Source organism: Glossina fuscipes, unplaced genomic scaffold (assembly GCF_014805625.2).
Source record: "Glossina fuscipes isolate IAEA_lab_2018 unplaced genomic scaffold, Yale_Gfus_2 26, whole genome shotgun sequence".
NCBI classification, from domain to species: domain Eukaryota; kingdom Metazoa; phylum Arthropoda; class Insecta; order Diptera; family Glossinidae; genus Glossina; species Glossina fuscipes.
In genome coordinates, this window is record NW_023998421.1 from 3,545,235 (window position 1) to 3,563,542 (window position 18,308).

Below are 18,308 nucleotides of genomic sequence, written 5' to 3' on the forward strand. Positions count from 1 at the left end.
CGATGTATTTCGATGAGGATGTATAATTATGTGTCTGTCGTCGCTGCTATTTTATCACTAAAGATAGTTATTATAGTTGCCCTATCGTGAACTTGTGTATTTTTGATGCAACATTTTCTCAAAAAAAAAAAAAAAAAAAAAACACATCATAACATATCTCGTAACATATCTTTTTGGGTGGCAGTTAATTTTTCAGGAAATTGTATGTCGAAGGCCACCAGTAAATCACCTTTACGCGTCGTATCTTTGGGGAAAGGTAAACCGTAGCCCTGTATACGTTTTACTGTATTAGGTTTAATAATCTCTTGCATAGTACTGATACGGAGTCTATCACCGGACATGGTAGGAACTTGAAAGACCACTCCACACAGCGCCTACGAAAATGAAAGAAAATAGAAATAATTTAATCATTTTAAAATAAAGTATTGCTATCAATGTGTTCAATATATCTCGTTTATTTTTTTTTGTTATAACATTCTCTGTTTTCCCAGATTAGTATTTACTTTCTGAATGGCTCCGTTGCTGTACTCTATTCATCACATGCATAAGAAGAAAAAGTTATCTATTTTTCAAATTTCGCATGATGTAATGAAAGTTGTTGTTGTTGTTTTTTCACTTTTCTATTCTTGAACCGATATGTATCGTCAGTATATTATTGAAATTTGTACGATCTTGAACATTTAATTTTCTTCAGAATTTTGTAACAAAATTTTCATGACCAGACTCCCCTTGAGTAGATTTTGATCGGACCAACATCTCTCACACGAAAGCATTGCATTACGTTTCGATGACTAATTTAATCCTTAGTTAAAAGTTCCTAAACACGCAGAACATTTTTGAACTCCTCACAAAATACATTTTCCGCTTATGAGTTGGCTCATCGTATACAGCTCCAGTTAATTCAATTAAATCCGCGTGTGTTTCCTTTACTGAGAGAAGCCACCACTATAAATATCACAAGTGACTTAACAAAACCGCAATTAGAGGAAGAAAATTCAAGCTTAAACGACTTCGAAGTTAGGTTAGAAAGAGGTAACGGAATTATAAATCGTAAGGTTTACTTAGCGGATTTGAAATCCATGACATCTTATCATTTAAGACTCAAAAAAAGCATCAATCACACATCAAAAATTAAACTGAATCCCAATGAATATGTATATGCAAGAAGCTCAGTTCCCGACACCCGAAAAACTTAGATCGGATTACAGCGCACGTTTTCAGCAAATGCACCTTGCGTTATGGGACAGCGCTTAGCAAATTTAATTTCTTAGACGCCGGTTAGTGGGCACCGAGCAAGAGACGTAACATCAATTTTATTTTGCTGCAAACCTTACCTAAAGACTCCGTGCTGTTAGGCTGTGGCGAAGTGAATCCCGGACAAAATTGGAAATTTTTCAATTTATGTCAGACCGAGGAAATACTGAAGAATTTAAAAGTCAGGCAAAAACCGGATCATTATATTGAATTAATTAATTTTCTTAGCAACCGTCTGCATTTCCTTTAGTCTAAAAAAGAATCGCAAAAGGTTTCGCACAATCTTAAAGGAACCACTGAGCTGTAGTGATGATACCTGCATGCCTCAATTCGCCGGCATCAAGCTTTTCATGATCGCTTCTAAATTGTGTATTAGCCTTAGAAAGAGGTACAATATGTAAACATCGCAACAATATACACAAATAAGAGATTTCAACATTCGACCAAAACTAAAGATAATAACATTCCTACGAAAAATAAATAATACACACCCATCAATCATGTTTTACTGTTTTGACAAAACATACTCTCACGCTAGACTTGAAACCAAATATGTACCCAAGTCCGGGTATATGTGTGTAACCTAAAGTTAATTAAAATTTACAAATTACAAGTGACCAGGTCTTATTAAATATATGGCATACCTAAAATGTGCACACGCACATTGCAAACTAGGTAAGTCAAAGTGTTAATAAAAATTTCAAATTTTATTATTGTATATATAAACATTTATGATAACTTAATAGTATGGCACAAATTACCCGAAATGGTGTATGACATAAACGCATGACCAAAGACGAGCATCAGCTTATGATAGAAAAATAATGTAACACTTAAGGCTTGCGTAGATGATGCTGTGAGACCATTTGACTTAAGCATATGGACATATGAGTTTACGAAAATAACTAAAAGCCGATATAAAAAAGTGGTAAGAAAATTACATTGAATTACTTTAAATCCTGTCACTAGGCTGCGAAATCCATTCTTTCTTCTTCAAATAAATGAAAACTGAATAAATGAGAGTAAAGATAGCATTCTAAGGAATCCAAATCAAAGAAGCAAAAAACGCAGGTAACAGTGGGAATCATTGTTCTACGATATTGGGTATGTGATGAAGCAAACAAGTAGGGATTATATCATATCATATATAATGTTATTTGACATCTTCAGCGACATCATTACGCGAGCCATTTTCTCAGAGATGAAGGTTGCGTTCGAGTTAGCTCCATACCCAGGACTATAAATCCACCTCTGGTTTCATACCATGAGAGGCAAACAGCACGTAAAACATCTGGGCATACGTCCGTATACTTAATCTATTAATCTGGTACTTAATTTCTATTCAGTGGATCCTCCTATTTTCGTTAAATACAGATATGTAAGTTGTTCTGTTTTAAGGCCAAGCAATAAGAAAAGCAGCCAAATAGGGCCACATGCGAATAAATCTGTTTCAATGACCAGATCAATTCAAATTTGCACGGCAAATACATAAAAAAAAAAAAGCAGTAATTTTTCAGACACACACAACATTAATGCTTCCTCCTGAAACTTTTTATCGCGACATATTCAATGCAATACTGTAAGCGCACATAAATAAATCTTTAGCAATAAAGCTTTCGTTGATAGCAATGATAAAGATGCCTTTGATGATGATATTGACTACAACAACGGCACTTTGATGATGACTATGATGATTTCTGATACGCCAATGCTGCTTTTATTGTGATTGTTCAACAACGACATTGATGACAATTTAGTATTGCAGCAAACTAACGAAAAAAAAAAAATGCGAAAAGATACAATAGAACACGGGCAATAAAAATACTAAAAGGAATGTGGAATTTTTTTTTTTTTTTAATGCAACATTTGCATGCAGACTGTTACTGCTCTGCACGTGCACACGGATTATTTGAAATTATTTCTTTTTCCTTTTTTTTTTTTTATACCGTTTGGCTCTTTCTCAATGTAAATACGTGTTCCGAGCATCACTAAGTGACTCTTGCAATTTTTTTACTCGACATTAAAGCAATTTTTAAATACTCTTCCGATGTTTCCGCTGGCATACACAGTCTGCGCGTGTTCTTTTTGTAAAATACAAAACAATACATTTCACGATTGCAAAATCGCCGTTGTTAACATAAAGCCCTAAGTTTTCGTTTGAGAACAAATTTTACATTTCAAGTCATAAAATTCGAAAGCTTCAAGTACAATATATATTGCATAGGAATTTAAGATAAAAATACTAAATATGTTATTATTATTACATAATTATTTAAGCCTAATAGGACTACTAAAAGTAGGACCAGCAATATCAATTGAAACTATCGATTAGAGGGTTAATTACATAGAAAAGTAAAAACAAGAAAGAGAGTTATATTCGGTGGGGGCCGAATCTCACCTACCCATCGCTATTCTTTCGCATTCTACTCTCCAAGTTCTTTTATGTGATACCCATATCGCTGGTATTATTGTGAAAAAGTTAATCTCGGCGTCTATCGCATTCATTTTGAGATACAAAATAGTTTTAAACATTCTGTCTTGCTTTGCATAAAACCGCAAAAAAGTGAAAAAAATAAAATTTTAACGCTTGTAACCGTGTGCTGGCATTGCCCGTTGTTTCCATTTTAGAATATACAGAGCAGAGTGCTTCGTAAAGTAAACGTTGAAAATTTCAATCTTCTAACTTTAAAAATTTACGAGTAACGAGCAAAAATCCACAAATTTTTGTTAAGAAAAACGAAATTGCGTCCAGTTGACGCAATTTGGCCCATTTTCAATACCAATCTGCGGGCAGAAACTTCTAATGTTTCTACCACATTTGAAGTCGATATCTTCATTTTTGCAACCAGGAGAATGCCAACGACACACAGGCATACAGAGGTGCAGACGTAACTGATTCACTTTAGGATTTCACGCTGATCAAGAATATGTGTACTTCATAGAGTCTCTGAAGCTTGCTTTTCGGGTATTTCGGTTGGAAAAGAATGAAATGAATATACCCACCTTTTACAGCGGCGGGTATAACAAACAAGAACACTATAGTAGGATATATATACATATATATTTATATTAATGCTTAGTCTAACACGGTGCGAAAAACTTTTTCATAGTTTCCGAACTTAGTAATTTTTTTTTGCCATCAATTTTATTAATACGTAAGTTTCATACATTTCATACAATTTGCATCAATCACAAGAATGTTCAATCTAGCAGATAGTCTGAATACTAGAATTACCGGGTAAGTCATTCTGATGTTTCAAATTTTCAAACTTCAAGAACTTGATGATGACGCACGTTATGTATCGACATATTTTGATGACTGTCGTTTACATGAAAAGACTTTTAAATGCCTATGATCAATATTTCTCTATCTGTCCTAGTTTCCGGTATGCCGGCGACATATACCTATATCTACTAAAATGGATTATTTGGAGCCTCTGTATTTGTGCAGCTGTCATAGTCGCAAGTATCAGTATATGAAACTCAAATTCGATTAAGTTTGTGTGGATGTAAGAACTACATTCTTTTTCTTTTTTAAATCTTTTATTATGCCGATCTAACATTGTCTACCCATCTGCCCGTCTTTTTTGCTTGTGCTCAACGTACAGGTCGTAATTTTTAAATACTTTAATGAAGTTTGGTACACTGATGTGATCCATGTACGAATCCCCTCGAAAATGATTCAGATCGCGCCACTTCACGTAGTGCATTTGATTTTCAAAAACATTGTAACATACGATACACATGACACATACGATATGTTTATGTGATTCATGAATAGCTATAGGAATACGTAGGATTTTTAAGAGTGGGCCCTATCTCCTATAGTGTTCTCACTTGTTTTCCTGTAGAACTTTCATTGTTGAACTATGAAGATGTTTCCGAAAAACTATTCTATATATGTAACGTGATATGTATTCATGTACGAGCCAAAAATACTGCCGACCGGTTAATGATAAAATTTTTATTCTCGTTTATTTTCAATTTATCTTCAATTTATTCCAACTAATGCTAATGAATGCAACAAAGACCAACCTACTTCACAAGGACATAAATTCAAAATGTTCTTCTGAAAAGAAAAAAGAAGAATACTTGAGGATGTCAGATACTATTATGCTAAGGAAATAGAGCGTCCTATACTTTCAGTAAATATTTATCTATTAGAACAACAATTTTGGAAAATGTTAATGTTTTGCAAAGCACACCAACATTTATGTATTAGTTTCATGCATTCAGTGCTTATTTATGCACTAATACTGGAAATTCACTGATATTAATGTCTGCTACAAAACATTTTCTAGATTACAAATGAGAATATCTATATTACTCGGGTATTCAAAGAAGTTAATTTCTGAGGTCTAGTGTAATATTTACATAAGCCAATCACCGAAGGATGAGAACTATATTCATTTTGTCAGAACGTTTGCAATACACAGCAGAAGGCCTCAGAACTTTATAAAATATATATATTCTTGATTAGCATCAATTTTTTAATCGGTTTAAGTTTGTCCGTCTGTCCGTCGGTCTGTCTTTCTGTGTAATGTATGCGGCAAATATTCTCGTGGTTCCAAACTTACAGCAAACGGCTTCTTGTTTGACATAAAGATTCGAAATTCTTTCATGCGAATTGAAATTGAGCCAAATCGACAAAGGACATAACCGCACTACAATATAACGCGAGACTGCCTCTGTTCTCAAAAGAAAAGAAAATATAAAAAAAAGAACAGCTACAACAATAATAATAACTAGCATTTATATTCTATTGGGTGTCCTACAGCACCTATAAAAAATGAAAAAAATCGACCACGCCTACTTAATATTAGGGAATATTACAATTTCTTCGTTTATCAAAACGAAATCAGTATTAACCGGTGATGCATTATTATCGGTGATGATATATAATCTTTAACTTTTTAAAATTTTTATAAATGTAATTTTTTTTTTTAGTCGTCGTTGTCATGCTTTTTGCTATGTTCCAAGATACTGATGCTCATACTCTAATTGGTTTTTATATACCAGTCACGTTGTTTTCATTGTCATGTTAAAATTGGTAATTGGATTAACTGAATGTTGACAAGAGTGCATTAAATAATATAAGAGTAACGAGAAAAAAATTTAAAGCGATAAACATAAAAACTGCTCATAAACTATACATAAAACAATATTATTACAACACTAACTGTTGCAGTTTGTTGCGGTTGATTTTGGTGTTAACGTTTTCATAGGTTTTTTTTCACGTATATCTGCTACCAAAATGTAAAGGCATATTAATTTTATCATTGTTTGGGTAAAACAACAAGCCATATCATAATGACCTGAAATATTTACTTCAGGCGCTTAAATATTCAAACTAAAAATATAGCTAACTGGTTGGCTGACTCGCTGACGATTGCAACTTAAAAGTACTTACAGTAAATTTTTGGAAATGGTGGATATTCAAGATCCCCATCCTCAACAGTTATCTGTCCATCTTTGCTTCTCTCCCTTCTTCCTTACAAAACACTTTTTCCACCATTTTTCTCGTGAACAAACCTCAGGCGGCATTTGCTCGTACAACTAACGTTAATGGCTGATGTAAATAAACCCGGAGTAGATGTTAGCATGCTTCGCGAGTTTTACTGACTCAACTATTTTTAGTAATACTGAACAAACACGATTGCCTGATGGGTGAATTCAGATATTCCCTCAGCACTTTAAATGTTCGAATTGAAAACGAGTCTAATCAGTCTGTTGATACGTTTGGGATTAAAAAACAAACAAATTCTTTGGAATCGATTCCTTCCAACACGAGTATTCATCACTTAACGATGTCATTATAAGTGCTACACCCAGAAGCGCGATTCCCAAATACTCGATCTAACGAATTTTGATTCGCCAGTTCGGATCAATTAATGCCTTTACTGTCTCTTCATCAGCTTCAACTGGCGTTCGAGAATATGGTGCATCTTCAGGATTAAAATTACCGGATCGAAAATATGCGTTCTGGCAATACATCTTCTCCAAGCACTTCCAAGCATTTTTTTTTTCTTCGATAGTAAAAAAGTAAAATATATCGGAAATTTTGCTTTTCATTTTACCTTAAGTCATAAGCAAGGTTTGTTATATCAGCCGTCAAAATATCTGATGATTATACGACTTAAGTGGGAAGTTGGCTGTGAAAAAACACATTTAAATTCTTTGATCTTGCAACGATCTTGTATATATCTTTTGGATTAATGCAAGCTTGCCCATCCATACTTTCTCTGTGGAGGAACGTGAATCGGTTGCCAAAATTAACGTTAATAAAATAGAAAGCTATAACTTTAACAAGGCTTTTAAAAAATTCGGTAATAAAATTTTTTGTTTCAACCTTTATAACTCATCATCTACGTTTATCATTATAGAATGGGAGTGTACTAGGTTTCCTTTTTTCTTTATAAATGACTAATTACTCAGGGTGTGTCTCCTGCAAGTGTAACACAGTCATAGTCGGCAAGAAGAGGAGAGAGAAACAGACAGTGAGGGAGATAGGGAGTAAGCGCAACCTGAGCGGCACCTACCCGATCGATAAGGATTACCTAACAATATATCTACGGCCATACATCATTCGTAGTTAAAGCGTGATCTGCCGGACTGAAGATTGAATCCACGTATGCCGACTTGGCAGTCACGCTTAGGATAGGCTAAGCTGTTTTGATTCTAACATCCAAGCATGGAGTCTTACCTTTTAGGGATTAATACATATCTTTCTGATTGACAAAAGCGCGAATCGAATTATGCAAGGCGATCGGTCTCTCTCTAAAGGTCCTTCAACCAATTCAATCAATTTTAAAAAGATAGGAAACTATGACTTTGCTTTAGCCGGCAAAAAAAAAATCTGAAAATAGGCCTACTCGGTTATAGATCTAATACTTCACTTTAATCTTTAAGAAGAAAATGAACATGTTCGAAATGGTCAACTGGCTCCCCCACAAACAACGAAAAAAGCCTTCGAATTATTCAGGTTATCGGTACCTGAGATTGGCATAAAAGGGAACACCTTCGTTACTTGTTTTTTCTATTTATTTATTTTATTTTTTTTTATATAATCTTCTTTGTCTCGTAAAGTAGAGAAAAAATCATAAATAATTTATAACTTGAAAGCAGATAACTGATGATGATAAAAATAATAACATCATGTGCATAATGCATAGTCTATAGGCTTTCTAACAAATTTTTAACATTTTATTGCTTGTTAGAGACTCGAGCCAAATTTAGTAAAAATTTGTGAACAAGAAAAAAAAAAGTAGGAAAAAAAATGAATTATAAATTCCAAATGACTATAAATGGCAAGTAATTTAATATTATCGGGGCCGGTAATGATTGAGAGATTATTAAGCAAAGATTGCTTGCTGCAACGCATGCATATGTTTGTGTGATATTAAGATTCAATTAAAAACTTCTGGTTAAAAATCGAAGAATCGTGGCGAATGCCTAAAAATAATTTTTGAGACATTTTTCAAAGACTCATTATTATATCCACTGCCTATTGTAATGATTTATGATTTACCAATTTTAGTAAAAGTTTAATGATTACCAAGTATTACTATCTCGCCATTATAAACATAAATAAATTTTAATTAGAAATTCAATTGAGTCTTTTTTTATTATTATTTTTTTTATTTTTTGCACTCTTAATGCCTTAAGGCGAAGACAAAATGTAATGTATTTTTTTTTTTTTTTTTTTTTTTTTTTTGCATTGTCTTTTTCTATATGTGACTGCAGTTACATGTTAGCTAGTCTGCCACACATGGCCACAACATAACATAAGCGAATAGTGAACAACGAACATACATAAAAGCGAACTACTTTAAAACGTTGTAACACATTAATGTGATCACGTCATTATATTCACATTTTTTCTGCCCATTTTTTTTTATTTTTTTCTTTAACATTTTATTCAAAAATAAACTGTAGATTGCTGTTGTGCTGCGTTAACAACTCCTATAACAAGATATTGTACAAATCGCTGTGTTATTAATCACACTGTGCCCAACTACATAGTTGGATCTGTCTGCCAGTTTGTATCTCTCTCTGTTCGCGTTATTTTTGTTGTCTATATTCATTACACATTCTCTAAATAACCTTAATTTATTGTCATAAATCTGTAAATTTCATTAATATTTATTTAATCTTTTTTTTTTTTGATCGTTTTCGAAATTATTTATGGTGTTAAATAATTTTTTATTCTCCTTTTTATTGCATTTATTTAATTTTCTATTTATTTTATGGCCGCAACAAATTGTCCGAAAAACAATTTTTGTTGAATATTGATTGACTTTGTCATGTATTCATTCATTCATTCATTCATATATACATGACATTGAGGTGCGTATGAAAGGCATTTATTAAAATTAAAAAAAATAAAAACTAAAAAGAATCACGAAAAAATGATGAACGTGCCAAAAATGACGCACTTATTAAGCATATAAATAAATTTTGAAGAAATTTTAAAAGAAGTCGTATGTAATATTACAGCTGCGGTAAAGTGTTTTCTTCAAGATTTACTACGAGGGCGTATTTTCGGCTCTTGGCAGACATTTGTCAAATTTTTTTTAAATTTCATCTTTTACCGAGACTTCTTAAACGAGAAAAAATGTAAGAAGTTTTCGTCGACAGAGATGTTTGTCTCTTCAAAAAAGCTATTGAGTCTCCACTTGCATGAAAAGCACTTATTCTAATAGAGAAAATGGAGAGAGGGAGGTCAGGAGAGAGGGAGAGAGAGTGAGAGTGAGAGTGAGAGTGAGAGTGAGAGTGAGACAGTGTAGATGAGACTGTTGCGGCGAATACCAAAACCGGGGGACAATCACGTAACTCAAAGTTATCTTTCGCTTTCGCATTCAGCGCTGTTTAGCTGTTTACACTGCTCTTCAACAAAAACATAACATAATTATAACTTTAATACGAAAGACAAGGAAGGCTTAGCCGGCCTAACGAAGCCTAAAAGTTGCTTTCCAGGAACATGAAAGTCGAGAAGAGCTTCATAATAAATCACTTGAGCAATTAAGCAAACAGTAGGCGGACATTGGAGCCATTCGAAATAAAGTCGATGAAACTGTCTTATTCGCTTGTGAATTATTGTTTTAACCAAATAACTGAGTATGGCGAAAATACACGTCATTCGTCCATCCATCCTTGTCGGATTTTTTAACACAACTGTTCACTGTAAATGTCTATTCGCCATAAAAATGCATTTTAGGAAGTATTTTTGCCATTTTGTCAAATCGTTTCATTAATTTCACCTTATGTATATTCTGCGCTTGACAAGTACATCGCTGAAGAGGTCGATACAGTTAGCTGATTAAAAACAAATAAATCTTTTCCGTGGTATAACAGGTGGTGATAAAAAATAGGTAGTATATAGCATAAATTGTAAAAAATTATGAGAGAATGAAGCGGAACATCAATATTAGCGGCGAGGGCGAAAATCCTATGAGTCCACGCTCACGATTTATATTTTCTTGATTTAATAGGGTAGAACATGCGAATGTTATCGGAAGGCTTTCCAATCTAAGCAGTCAACATGATCTCTTTTATCAATGGTGCCGTCGGTCTCACAATTCTCCAAAATTTCTTCCGATCTTTTGACGCAAATCACTTCTAAAGAATTATTTTAATTCGGTGCGTAGAACAGCAAATCGAGCCTCCATTTATGCAATTTCGAGGTTTTAACTATCACTTGGTGGTCACACTCCACTGCGAGCAAACATCTCCTCTAATGCCCTGACAACTTTCCCACGCCTAAAACTTGATTTAAAATGTGGCAAGCACGTCCTTTGGTCATGTTCATTGCCTCTATTATATACGTAAACTCAGTTCGGCGGTAAACTTGGTCGGCGTTTTTCTCACTGGCTACACTTTCTACGCCTGCCGAACGTTCCACATCACCGTAACTGCTATGGACAGGTTTCGACTTAATTGCCTGAAATTTCACTAACATAAGTGATGGGATCCAATGTCCCTTCGCAGTACCCATGTCGCCTTTAATTTCCTTATGCGCACTGTCTGTCTATAAAATTAGTAAAAAAATCCACAAAGTTAGAAGTTCCAATAATGGCTCAGTTAATTCAACTGAAAATCGTGTACTCCTTCAGTGGGGCTCAAACGCATTGCACGTCCGATATGCCACCAATGGCATGTCACTTAATCTAACGAACGCTTTCATTTGCGTGATTTAATCAATTGCCTTCGCATTACGTTGTTGATAACTGCAGCCTAGTTAACGCGCAGTTCTTTAGTAACTTTGTTGTTCTACTGGATCCTAAGTTGCGAATCCACCTTTATATTAACTGTCTGTGTTAATAAAGCGTTTTGGTTTTATGAAACGTTGAGCTAAGGAATTTAACGATCTGTACGCTTGTGTGTAGAATACTTGCTCATGGGTTAATTACCGACTTACAAGTCAAACGTCGACTGTGTTGTATTTTTTTTATTTGCTCTCGTTAGTTTGCGTTGCAATACCTCGGTGATGCTGCCTACATATGAGCGCGGGGTTACACTGGTTAACCTACCATCTTTGCAGACAAGACACAAAGTATTAGCAGTTACCTTCCTCTCTAACATGATAATACGCCATTTGAATTCGCCAGTTCTACTTGGCGTGATGGGTTTTCACGTTCCTAACAGACGCACTAGAAACTATGATCGCATTAACTTTTCTCAATGCCGCACAAATTATTAGTTATAGCAGCTTCGATTCCTCTCTCAGCCTCTTCCCAAATGAGTCTCAGCCTCTTCATAATGAGTCATACCTATGGTTCGGTCAAGATTCGGGTTTAATGCATCCAATCAACGGTATCCTTTCCCGATTGTAGTGTTGATGCACTCACATTTGTTGGCAGCAGCTAGCAGTCATTCAATACTTTACAATTCATACGAGTATGATTATCTGAATAGCAACACATACATTTATAAGTATTATATAGAATACATATTTCCATAAGCATATAAATATTATGCATTTTCCGTTTGTGCAAACTATGTCAATTATTTAAGATTAATCTATCTGAATGTTAACACATTTATTTACAAATACTACAAAGAGTGTGTATATCCATAAGACTACAAAAACTGTATACATTCCATTTGTGTGTACTATGTAAAGTATTTAACGATAAAACTATTTATCTGATCATAGTTCTGATTGCCATATTGTCCCATTAAATGCATTATTTGTAGTGATCGACGGTCAAACTTAGCTATTAATTGGTTAGTTATATTATTAGAATAATTAATTAATTGATAATAAATTGATATTTAAATATTAATTAATTATTTATTCGCATATACCATTTGGTTATATAATATATTATCACTATTCTCCTCTGATCTTATCAGGAAAAGTGTAATATTATAACTATTTTTTGTTTTTTTGTTTTTTTTCTTTTCCTTGCTCTTTCTGTTATTTGAATTTTCTAATGTAGCTAGTAAGTGTAAACTAAAGTAAATAAATAAACATATAAATTACTGTCAATAAATTACATAAGATGTAGAAAACTGTGTGAAGATTACTGCTTTGGTTTTATATAAGGATAAAACCAATTTAACAAAGACTACTCTGCCTTAATATGATTTCAGTCTATCCATTGTACTTTACTCGTCACCTGCTATATCTATACATTAACTTGGATGAAATGTACTCCCATGAACTTTTTCAAAATAAAGGTTAATAGCAAAAATAGTCAGTATGAGGATTACGAACTTCTCCAAACCAAATATAATCTTGTTCAAAAATTTAATACCAGAATTTCTTTACTAGAGGTCCCATCTATTTGTTCTGTGCAAAAATATTTCCTGTCAATCGAATGATAATCCTTAGGCTTTTTTTTTTAATTTTATATTTGCTTAAAGCGATGGATACCCAAAACACTGTATAACTTGCAAAGAAATCGAGTCCACACCGTCGGCGAGAAAGCGAAATGAAACTACAGGGAAGCAGCAAAAAAGCAAGATCAAAATCAAGAAAATTATTAGCATCGACGACATAGCTGAATATTATCATCATTTAGGGTCGTCATCTGAATGCAGTGTATGGTGCGTTATTCCACGCACGAAAAGACCGACAAGAACAATGGAAATGAATTTCTTGTACCAGCAATCAGTACCTCGTGATTTTTGGCAAGATCACGAAACAACAGAAAACATAATGTTAAGAAAGGCATTTATTAATACGGGGCTGCAAATTTAGGACTACTTTAGCACGACTAAACTTATTTGGAACAAAATACTAGTGTTATCTCATGCAAAACGATTACCCTATTTTTATTCTAGTTCAAGACGTATATGGGCTGCTTTAGATTCTCAGTTTTCCAAACTTATTACTCCCACCACTTCATATGAACAAGTTCACTTATCCAGCTTTATTTTAATTTCATCTGTGAGCATATTTTTTCTTAGCAAGAATTGCATCTTCACAAATTGTTACATCTCTTACCAGCATATTAAAGACCAGCAATTCATTTTGTGATGAATGTAAAAAAGGGGTAACGCGCTTCACTTAGTTAAACTTGGAAGAAATTGATACAAATTAAATGAGTTCTTAATTAAATGAATTTTACTTCTCCATAATGCTGTTAGCTATAATAACATTTAAAAATGCAAAAATTACTATGGCAATGTTTAGTTTCCCCATTAAGTAAACCGTTAATTAATTACACAATTTAGAAAATATTTTATTTTTCAAATTTTAAAATTCTCACCCGTAAATATAATTAAGAAAAAAAAAAAACCAAAAAAAACAAATAAATAAATAAATAAAAAAGCTGATCAAATTGATATGTATGCATATAAGTACATAATTGTCTATGTACGTATACATATATACCTGCTACTAAAACAAGCGTTATGAACGATATAAATCAAATTAACTTTTCCACTTAAACAAAAAGCGAAACAAACTAACCAAAAATAAAATTCGAAACAAAAAGCAGAAATACAGAAAAACACAATTGGCTTCTCTCGTAGCGAACTATTATTGGACACATGGATGCACACACAAATATATGTGTATATATATATATATATGCTGCAAACATAGTTATAAATGTTAGTTAGTAGTTTTAAAAACATTTATAGCTAACAATTTTCCAGTATCTCCAATATTGAAGCTTGATTTAATAGCAAAATAAGTAAAGTGTGAAAAATTTAACATCTTTTTCAAACATGAATGAATGAACGTTGAGTTGTATGTCATGTTGTTTTACGTATTCGAATAGAGAAGGTGCTTGTATGCACATTTATTGGACATGTAAGAGGACGTACGTGCATATGCCACCCAGCTAAACTACGCAATAAATAAAATTTGTAAACAAAGAAAAAAAAAACGTTTCAGTCGCCTTATGACGGACGAGTCTTTTAGATTTGCATCATCAAGGATAGGTTTTACTTTTTCTTTTCTTTTCATTTTATTTTTTTTTTTTTTTTTCGATACAACCAATCACCCAAGGGATGCTCTCTACGCGTGTAAGAGGATTATGGTCAGAGAGAAATGGGGCTGTAGAAAAAGGCAGAGATGGGCGATGGCGTGCGTGCTCAATCGGCTAATGTTATGCCCTTTACTGATTAGGCACTCGCCATGACACTCACGACCAAAATAAACTCTGAGATATTGGTAATCACGGTTCGTACCAATTACTCATACGGGTACAAGGATATATTAAGCTTGTCTAAATGTACAACAGCAACAGCCGGAAGTACTTGAGATAGAGCTACTATTTACTGCACGGATCAATTGAGATTTACTTTCTGAACCGATTTAAGCTTTTTCATCCGTTTATCCGTTTTATAATTTTATATTTAACCTACAGGTCGCAAATTTGGAGATATTTTTATGAAATTCGGCTACCCTTGCGTATTATGTCCTATGGGCATGTCCTTTAGCCAATCAAACACAACTAGTTAGTCTAAATTGCAAGGATTTTCGTCAAATTACAGGATAGTCGTTCTTGAAACAATCCCCTTTGTACATTGATGAAGTAATGCCAAGAAGTCAAGCACGTCTTTTCATTTCGAGCCTCATATAGACTAACGGCTGGATAAATTATGTCTAACTAACTTGTTGCGAATTCTCCTCTTTTTGATGTTTATAAATTCCTTCAAATGCTCCGACAATGATTTTTGAGTGATAAACAGATTAACAAAATTATCGAACCCTTATATTCCTTTCGCTGGTAGATTAAAAAAAAAAGAAGTCACAAAATGAAAACACCAATAGCGACAAAAACAAGAACAACAACAATAATTTCTGATTGCCTTTGATCAATATAAAGAGAGCTAAAGCAAACATGTCACTTTAGTTAAATCAATATGCATATATAACTATGCAGATTAGCATGTTTTTATCTATGTCTATATGCATGTATATGCACAGTACGTATCTAGGATGTGTTTTTCTTTTCTTTTTTTTTTTTTGCATTTTGCATACATGAGTCTGTAGTTTATGTCATTACCAGTTGCTTGCTAGCTAGCACTATGGGAAAATTCTCATAAATAGTTTGTATACGCGCTTGTGCATTGTGTATTGACCGTATAACCAATAAAAAAAATTTTAAAAAAATTTGTGGAAATAACAACACAGCACAGATTGACGACAAAATGTTATACAGTGTTTATTATTGATTAATATGGAAGAACGCGAAGAAAAAAAGTCAAACACAAAAATGTGTTTTAATTTAATTAAATATATTTGTGTATGTTGTGTATTGTTCGGTTGTCACAGATAAGCTAATATGGACCGAACCGGCCATTTTTTCTCAAATACGATGTGATTATAATCAAAAAGTATACACGGGTTTTTTCGGCGTGAGAATACAATGCTTAATCTCTGGTTTTTTTTTTTTTTTTTTTTTTTTTTTTTTTGCAATATTCTAAGGCACTAACCTGTTTTAATGTTAAGCGGGCCGTATATCTTAAATCGCTGCCCTCCCGCTTAAACATACCATGTGGCTTATCACGTATTATGAACACAATATCGGCCGGTATTCTGCCCGGTATTTGATCGCCTTCCTTCTGAAACGTTACTTTTGTGCCTGACTTCCAACCTGGCTTTATGGATATGCTTACGTATTTATCTTCTTTTTTTGATGTACCGTCCGGTAATTGAACACGCCGTGAGATTTTCATTTTTTTAACACAACCATGATAGATTTCCTCAAGCATCACATAGAGATCATGTTCAACGGGCGGATCTTGCGGCTTCTCTTTTTTGAACGGCGTGTGAACATTAAACGAATGCGATCTGAATGAAGTAGGTCTTAATATTTTTAACTTTTTTATATATCCATAAATTATTAATATAAGTAAATAATATGTAAACCTACCTAAAAGCGCCACCTAAACCTTGCCGTGGACCTAGACCGGCAAAAGGTGATGCAAAAAAATCATGATCCGTATCCACATCGAAAACATTCTTATCGAAAAGATTATCGCTTATATCGAAGAATGAAGCAAACGGATTGCTAGACCCAAAAAATTGGGCGAACGTAGCTCGGGGATCACCATGAAATTGATATGTAAATGTTCCGTTCGTGTTACCACCATTACGAACGCCTACGTAAATAGGAACAAATCAATAATAATGTAAAATTCAATAGGCTATCATTTAAGCTGTCTAAGACTTACCCCCACTTTTCAAACCCTCTTCACCATATTTATCGTAAATTTCGCGTTTATTTTTATCGGCAAGCACTTCGTACGCTTCCGCTACTTCTTTAAATTTCTCTTCGGCATTGGCCGCTTTATTCTTATCAGGATGGTAACGCAGTGCCAGCTTCCTATAAGCTTTCTTAATTTCCTCATCAGTGGCCGTTTTAGGTAAACCCAGAATTTTGTAATAATCTTTGCCCATGTTTTACTCAAATCGATGTTAAGCAAGCAATGCTACACAGAGTAAGATTAGAAGAAAATGCTTGCCTTTCTGCGTCTTCTTGGATGTAACTCTATCACGTAATATTTGACCGATCAATGGTAAATTTATTTCTTATATTTCCTAAAAAACAAAAAAAAAAGTAAGTAAAAACTTAAATTAAGATTAAAATAGGAAACAAAATTATTTACAATTTATTCTTCATATCTACAAAAACTTACGAATTTAATGATTTTACGAAATTTGCAGAATCCTTGGCAATTTTTTTTTTTCAATTTTTTTTTTTTTTTTTGTAACTGATTTAATTTATAGATTAATTCGTTTATATAGGCGTTTGAAATTTTCCTGTTTTACTCGAAACCTTGTCCAAAATAACTAACATTTTCCAGCAAACAATTGACTAAATATCTGTTCGGTAGCTATTATTTCGAAAACTGAAAACACAAGATAAACATAAAGAATATAAACGAAAACAATTTTTTACGTTTTGTTAAAAAAAACCAAGAATATATTCAATGGTTAAACTTTTCCAAATGAAGAAAACAAAATGGGAGAAAAAAAAACAAAAAATATCTTTGAATATATGTATGTAAATATGAATGGATGACAACAACTTATCACAAATTTCTTCACTGAAGATTTAATTCATTTTTAAATAATAATAATATGCTCATGAACATATGCACATACGTCAGAAAAATCGAAGAAAGAGAATTGAAAAAAAATCATCGAACACACAAAACATCGAAAATTTAACACTCACTCAATCCATTTACTCGATTCCATATAAATACCGATTCGGCAAATATTTGTGCGGATGTTTATTTATTTTCCCGTAATGTACAAACTATCAACCCTTGTAAATTCCAAATTTTTCAAACTTGAGAAGTTGATCTTGTTTACATTAACATATAACTGTGGACAAAAAGCAATGAGACTGTATTTTTTTTTTAAATACCCGCGCTATTATATCGATGTGTATATTTTTTGATACGTTGGTATAACTATTGCGAGCGCACGCAATTGATTGGAATAAGCTTGCTAATGGAAATTCTTGCTTAGTAAGTTTGATTTTGACATTCTGTTTAGAGTCACAAGGAATTTCCTTCCCTTTCGTAGGACTAATTATAAACTCTTTTTTAAGTCATTATATATAAATAATTTAGTGATGTTT

General features: G+C 33.2%; 1 protein-coding gene across 2 annotated transcripts; it reads right to left on the reverse strand.

The window, feature by feature from the left end:
* Positions 1 to 106: 106 nt before the first annotated feature.
* On the reverse strand, positions 107 to 17,559 carry LOC119635553 (dnaJ protein homolog 1). Of its 2 annotated transcripts, none has more exons than XM_038030408.1 (5): positions 17,356 to 17,559; positions 16,891 to 17,257; positions 16,590 to 16,818; positions 16,150 to 16,507; positions 107 to 374 (listed from the first exon to the last, which is right to left on the reverse strand). In XM_038030408.1, exons 2-5 carry the CDS (start codon positions 17,114 to 17,116, stop codon positions 147 to 149), a joined length of 1,041 nt encoding a protein of 346 aa, XP_037886336.1. In that variant the 5' UTR covers positions 17,117 to 17,257; positions 17,356 to 17,559; the 3' UTR covers positions 107 to 146. The 2 variants fall into 2 exon arrangements, with proteins under 2 accessions (XP_037886336.1, XP_037886335.1); XM_038030407.1 differs by having other exon boundaries at positions 16,150 to 16,522.
* Between the last annotated feature and the right edge of the window lie 749 nt (positions 17,560 to 18,308).

What these genes read in the sequence shown, in the direction of transcription:
- LOC119635553 (XM_038030407.1), bottom strand. Translation starts at nt 17,116, where the DNA reads ATGGGCAAAGATTATTACAAAATTCTGGGTTTACCTAAAACGGCCACT. An exon ending in AGAGGGTTTGAAAAGTGGGG is followed by an intron (nt 16,819 to 16,890) that starts GTAAGTCTTAGA and finishes CTATTTACGTAG; the next exon opens with GCGTTCGTAATGGTGGTAAC. An exon ending in GGTTTAGGTGGCGCTTTTAG is followed by an intron (nt 16,523 to 16,589) that starts GTAGGTTTACAT and finishes AAAAATATTAAG; the next exon opens with ACCTACTTCATTCAGATCGC.